This window comes from Limanda limanda, chromosome 13 (assembly GCF_963576545.1).
Source record: "Limanda limanda chromosome 13, fLimLim1.1, whole genome shotgun sequence".
Taxonomy (NCBI): domain Eukaryota; kingdom Metazoa; phylum Chordata; class Actinopteri; order Pleuronectiformes; family Pleuronectidae; genus Limanda; species Limanda limanda.
This window is the reverse complement of record NC_083648.1, coordinates 13,138,617-13,145,422: the sequence shown is the minus strand read 5'-3', so window position 1 is coordinate 13,145,422 and position 6,806 is coordinate 13,138,617. Positions and strand designations below refer to the sequence as shown.

The following is a 6,806-nucleotide window of genomic DNA, read 5'->3' as shown; positions in this document are numbered from 1 at the left end:
TAACAGATGCACCATTGAAAGCTACTAGTATGTTCAAACTCATCCATTAATAACCTGACAGCTTTTTATGCACCAGAAGATCCCAGCAGTGGAGAGGCTCGTAGCTCATTAGGTCAAAGAAATTATTTTTTATTTCTCTCCTCCAAACATAGTTGGACCATTTATCAGCATGTCTAATCCAGGAAGCAACCGTGGGCTTAACCAGCAACACTCTGAAATACTTGACGAGCCTTGAAGCGAGCTCAGGCACTGGCAAAGAGAGCGAACGAGAGTGAACATGTAAGCAGGGGGGTGGGGAGTTAGTCAGGGGTTCAGATCAAAGTGGGAGCTATGAAACCAGATTCAGCCTCCAGATGCTTAGATCCCAAAACTGAAAGTAAAGAAAAGCCAACAGCTCTGTTGTTATTACTCCTTTGGCAGACGTTTCAACCCACAACAGCTCTGCTGGAGTTGGCCACCCAGTTTTGTCTGATTCAGTTATTTAGGTAGAAATGTTTATAACCTTTACAAAACCCTGAAGCTAATGGACGTTTTAAATTTCTTATGGAAAAGACTACGAACTCTTGAAGGCCCACACCAGCTACTCTGCATAATAAAGACTGCACATATTTCAATATAGCTGCAACTACTTTAGGGTCAGTTTCAGTGGCATAGACAGGCAGAGATGTAGGAAAGGTGATTCAAAACAGTAAGGATCTCTCCAGCTTTGTATTTAATTATTACGCAAAATTACTGGACAAATCTCCATGCCATTTGAATGGAAGGATGAGACACTGGCACGAGGCCACTACAGAATAGAACTAGAATTATTACCGGGTCTTGATGTAAAAAGGTTTGATCTTGTGCTATTTGATGCAGCTTGATTGAATTTAAAGGAACTGTTTGGGCTTGGCGGAGCAGTGGGTTCTACTGCGTGTCATTCTAGTTTATTCATAAATTTGTTGTTAACGTTCTTAGGGAAGCGCTGAGGTTTGAAATCTGATCTGTCAGGGGGGGGAAAGGATAGTGGTTTATTTTGATAGCATGCTGATTCAAATCCTGAAAAAAGAAAACGCAGATCAGTCCAAAATGTATGGCATACTTGTTTTTAATGAGATACAATTTGCTGCAAAACTTTCAAACAATCAGGTGAAAATACCAAACCTTCCTTTGTGTCTACCAATTCAAAAAGGCCAGCTATTAAAATTCTGTAATATTGATTTGTAAACTAAAACATGTCACATTTTTCTGTCTGAACTCTGAACAGGTGGAAAAGTCACCGAAGCTGTAAGCAGCGACCAAATGTATTACAACGCCTGCCCTTAATAAGGACTTGGTTTGAAACTCAGTATCAGCATCATAATGCTGTACGTGAACTTAGAGTATGCTCTTACAAAAACACCCATCATTCCTTTAGTTTGGTTATGATCTGATTCAGATTTCCCAAAATTGAGTTTGTAATTATTTTACCTTACACTGACATTCACCCAGAGCCCAGGGGATGCGTGTCATTGGTCAAAGCTGCCATGACAAGCTTAATACTGTAGCTTCTTAGATTGGCCTCATGTTGACTTTGGACCACTTTCTTCTACCTTTTCTACTTTTAGCGCCACTAAAAGTTTTTTTATAGCATTGCTGTACAGTTTAAATCAATGACCCTCATCTGATCTTTTCTGTCCATATAACCCTAAACTACTAGTTCTGTAAGGATCTCTTGTCGATATGGCTCCTTTCTTTTCATAACTCCTGACATCAACTGAATTCTTTGATTCTGTGTATTTACAGAATTTTCAGACCACGACCTCCTTTCTTCGTCTCCCCCTGTTCTTACCGCTACTCTTACACTTTTTCTTTTCATTTTCTTCTTCTGGGTGAAAATCGCTGTCATCGTCCTTTGTCGGTCGTCTTCTTGATGTCCTTCTGCTCCTCCGTGCTTTCTGCTCCTGCAACTCTTCTTCTTCTGAGTTGAAGGATATGTCGCTGTCTGATTGCTCCGACTCAATTTCCTCATCGATTTCACCACTTTTCTTTAACTTCTTCGACTTTGATTTTGAAGTCTTAGCTTTCGAACACTGGTCTTCATTTTGCCCTGACGGAACTGAGTTACCATCTGGGTTTGACTTGGGTCTTCCTCTGGATCTCCCTGTGCGCTTCCGAATACGTTTTGCCTTCTGCTGCACCGTCTCTCCTGTGTCTTGTTTATCTGCATTGTCAGACTCAGAGCCGGCACCACCCTTATTTTCATTGTCCTCTGCGTCACTAGCGCTGCTCGCCTTTTCATTGATCTTACCCCTCTTTCGTTTGTGCCCAGACGAGTGGTGACGCTGGACATGACTCTTCAAGCTCACATTGTGATTGAAGGATTTGTCACAATGCCGACACTTATATGGCTTCTCCCCTGTGTGCAGACGCATGTGAGATTTGAGGTTGCTCTCCTGGTTGAAGCCACGGTCGCACACCGAACATTTGTACGGTTTCAATCCCGTGTGCACAACAGAATGTCTCTGAAGATGACTTATACCACTGAATTCCATCCCACAAATTCCACATGTGTCCTTTGTCGTTCTGTGACAGTTGTTCAGGTGGATCCTGCGCTCTTTATTGGTGGGAAACAACTCCGGACAGTCGGGACATTTATAGGGATCGTTTCTGTCTTCGTGAATCTGCTCATGTTTAACTTTCTCCACCTTTCTCTTGAATGTCACGTGGCAGTATTTGCAAGGGATTTCATAGGTTTCACTGTGGACTCTGCTGTGAAGTTTTAGAGAAGCTTCAGAAACGCATCTTTTGCCGCAAATATTGCAGGAAAAGGGCTTCATTTTGTGTTCGCACGTGTGAGTCTTCAGAGAGTTGAAAAAACCTCCACACTCGTTGCAGAGCTCGTTAATCCTGAGACCACCCGGGGAATCTGTCTCCTCTTCGTCTTCATCTTCCGTTTCCTCCTCAGAGTCCAGAAGGGTCCCCTCATCCAGCAAAATCCCATCCAATGGATTCCAGTCACTGTCTGAATTCCCTCCACTTTCATCACTGCTCTCCGCTTCATCGGAGGGTTCGCTCTCCTCAGTGATCTCTTCAGCCCTCTCTTCATCGATCAAGGTGACAGTCGCAAAGGCATCTGCGCTGCTGGGGATGTCCTCTGTTGGCATTACCTGTGAACAAGACAATGACAAGAATGACAACATTTAACTTTTCCAAGTCTCAACAGTGCAGAATATTACAGCCAAATGACAAAAAAGGAAGCACAAGTAAGGAACTATTTGAAAATTGTTCTAAATCAGCTATTTAAAAATTGTGAGGTGCAACTGCCTGAAGGAAGGAACGTGGGGCAGCTGCTGCGATTTGTGTTAAATTCTTTCGGCTCCTCAGATTCTAAAGTTAGTCAGACCTAAATACATAATATATGCTTTCAGACATGCGCTGAGATTGTGAAGAGGTATGTAAGGATGCAAATGTCCGTTGCTGCGGACATTCTCCGGAGTGTCTCCTGCCAGACCCCTAGAAATAACTCTGGATAAGTTCTGAATGAGAGTATACACTGCTGTATTGATGATGTTTCTGACACAAGAAGAACACAAGACTACAAAAGAAAATACTAATATCTCAAGTCGTAAACCCAAACATGTGATCTCCACAACAGAATGTTTATGTTATGTCCTTTCTAACTGAGTGACGCCATGGCAACCTTACACTTACAGTACTTGTATCCCTTCAAGCACCCATGGTCATGGAAACTATACTATCAAAATGTCATACATGATTATGCCCCAAATTGTACTAAGATAAAATAAAAATACATTAATGGTGTAAAAATTCCGCCATCATCAACCTTTTCAACATTTTGTATGATATATGCAATCAAACAAACCTACCGCTTGGGTCTAACAGGGCTTTGATCGTTATTACAATTTATTATGTTTTAAATTGGTTCTATCTATCTATATACTATTGAACTGATATATATCATTTCAATCCACAAATTTAGATGATAATATTCTATGTTCAATTAATCACTACAGGTGAATTAAGTTGTGAATTAAGGTAAAGTCAATTAACAATTACCTCCTCAAGTTTGGAGAAAGAGGCAGCAGTGACCTTCACTGCAGCTGAGCGTTGGATAGGAGTGCGACCAAGGCCAGGCTGACTATTCCATTTCCTGTAGAACTTACAGGGTAGGCACTGCTGCTCTACAGAGAGGAATGTCCCAAACCTTCCGGTTCGCACATCTGCCACCCGCCGACACAGGGGGCACTCCTCAAACAGCTCCATGAGGCACTTTTCATAGACAATACATGCGGGTGTCTTATGAGCAGGGTTGGAAGATTCCATTCTATTAGAAAGACAAAGATTTCACAAACAAATCAACTTCCATGCTGCTACAGCTAAAATAAGTGTAGGAATGTAATCCATCCGACTATTAAAATGTTCAGATTAAATATTGAGTCACTCACTTCACATCTGCTGACTCAGTCAAGACTGTGATCAGGTCATCAGGACCACAGGTAGAATCCTGTCGCTCCCTGAAGTCCATACTTGAACTCCCCTCAAAAGGGATGTCCTCTTCCTCCTCCATGCAAGGTCTCTTACTTGGCCTACCTATTGGCCGTGATGGTTTGAAGGCCAAATCTGAGGTTCCAACACCGACATTAGTGTAGGTCACAGTCATCTGTGTAGCTATGAAACATAAAAACATACATTCAGTATCCCTGGAGACACACCAAATTAAAAAATGAGAAGCTGTTACAATTAAAACACAGAGACACAATGAATGACATGACGAAGTAACTGAGGGTAAACACACCTATGCTTTTGTAGTGAGGTGCCAGAGTTTTCAGACAAAGCTGCGTGCCAACTGTGCACAGCTTGGGTGGGTCCGTCTGGCAGGCCATGTGATGTAGCCTAGCAACGTGAACAGATGCGCTTGCCTAAACACCAAAAGCAGCAACGTTATTCATGTTTGTACTACTGTCATGCATACAAGATGAACAAGAAGCAAAAAAAGCATTTGAAGAAATGCAGTAACCCATTTCACCTGATACAATTTTCACAACACAGAAGTGTAGGTACAATAACATTGTCATACTATGCATGCCCTACGTGAATTTCTCAGAAATCATTATGAAATAATCATACAATGAATAGTATTTTTAACTTGTGCTGTACTATACACAAAACCCTAAAATGCACCACAGTGACAAACTGCAGGTGAGTGAATTTCCAGAAACTTTCCATGGGAATTTTGAAAAAAAAACAACTACGCAAATTAAACGCTGATCAATAAAAACATCATTCAAAACTCTATTTTAAAGATGTATGTAATGCAGCACACGCTGCACATTGAATTTCAACCCTCCACTGTGCATTCTTCCATCACATGCACAGATAACTCCCAGCTTCCTTCACTCTACAGCAGGGCTACTGAGGCCTGCTGTAGTGTGCAGGACTAGTCAGGTAAATTTCCATGATATTACTGGGGAAAATATATTAGCATGCTGATTGAGGATTGTTCATCTGTTCATCTAGCTTATTTCCAATCATTTATCCATCAATTGGAAAATATGAGTACAGACGATTCCAATTGTTTGGCTATCTATTTATATCTCTGGCATTGCATTAGTGTTTTTTTACAAACTGCAGAAGCGTATAGTCAAGTGCCCAAAGTTTCCTCAGGGCTCAAATCAGCCTAAGACAAAACAAAATGTTTATATTTATGTCTGTATATGACAAGGTAAATACGATTAGTAGCCTATAAATTTCCCACAACATTTCCAGTTTATTCCCCCTAATTCCGATTAATTCCCGTTAATTCCAATGGAAAGTTTCCAACTTTGAATATTCCCGGAATTTTGCAACCCTATTCTTGAGTATGCTCTACCCCCAAAAAAGCTGCTAATCACGTTATTCAGGAATAAATAAGTGCTCATTTCACATGTATGAGCCCGCCATTGTAGAGTCGAAAGGTTTCAATAGGAGAAGGACTGGCTTTGAATCATAAAGCACCTCTCTCCACCTCAACACAAAGCCTTTTCACAAGGAATGTTTTTTTGGATAAAAGAACTATTTCACATATGCTAGGCACTATATACGTGCACAAGTTAATTCCTACACTACAGTATATAAACATCCACACGAACTACTGTGCAAGTAGGCATCATGTTGTTTCTTGGAGGCACTATTACACCTATGCAAACGTTCTGACACGAAGTACATCCAAACGCAATAATGCACAAGTAATCACACATGCAATATGCTACCCTAGGGTTCCTACAGGCAACAGAGACAAAGTAGGGAATGCATTTCCCCAACCTCCCCCTCACGCCACAGCATGCTAACGTCACTAGCCTCCACACAAAATGTCTAAAAGAAGCAAATACCAGAATTATTTTTAAAAAACACTTACATTTCCCTTCGCCTCAGTTTTGCAACGGATGGATGGCACCGACCCCCCATTCACAAACAACTTTACCGCGTGTCCAGCGTTATATTGGCCCAGGTTGGAAAAACAGTCTGATTGAAAGTGTTTAGAGCACACTGTCAGATATTTTCCAACTTTTGCAGGAACGTTGCCATCATATATAAACTCGATCCATCTCGATCTTATGTCTTCTGCAGCTGGAGTCACATGAACACTTTTGTGCGGATTTGTGCAGTCGACCACTGAGCATCTTGGTGGTCGAACGCGAATCATGCTGCTAGCTAATCCAAGTGTTTCAAAGGCTTTCAAGAGAGACTCCCTTTACTACGGAGCTCAACGCACAGCTACTTAAGAAAAACCATGCAAGTGGAAAAAACACAAGCAAAGTAAGAAAATATCTTCGTCTATTTCACAA

At 41.4% G+C, this 6,806-nt stretch overlaps 1 protein-coding gene across 1 annotated transcript; it reads right to left on the bottom strand.

Annotated features, from left to right (window-relative positions):
- Nucleotides 1-1,080: 1,080 nt before the first annotated feature.
- On the bottom strand, nt 1,081-6,806 carry LOC133018446 (RE1-silencing transcription factor-like). Its single transcript, XM_061084815.1, has 5 exons — nt 6,377-6,806; nt 4,778-4,901; nt 4,428-4,650; nt 4,039-4,306; nt 1,081-3,128 (listed from the first exon to the last, which is right to left on the bottom strand). The coding sequence occupies exons 1-5, from the start codon at nt 6,662-6,664 to the stop codon at nt 1,770-1,772; spliced, it is 2,262 nt and encodes a 753-aa protein (XP_060940798.1). The 5' UTR covers nt 6,665-6,806; the 3' UTR covers nt 1,081-1,769.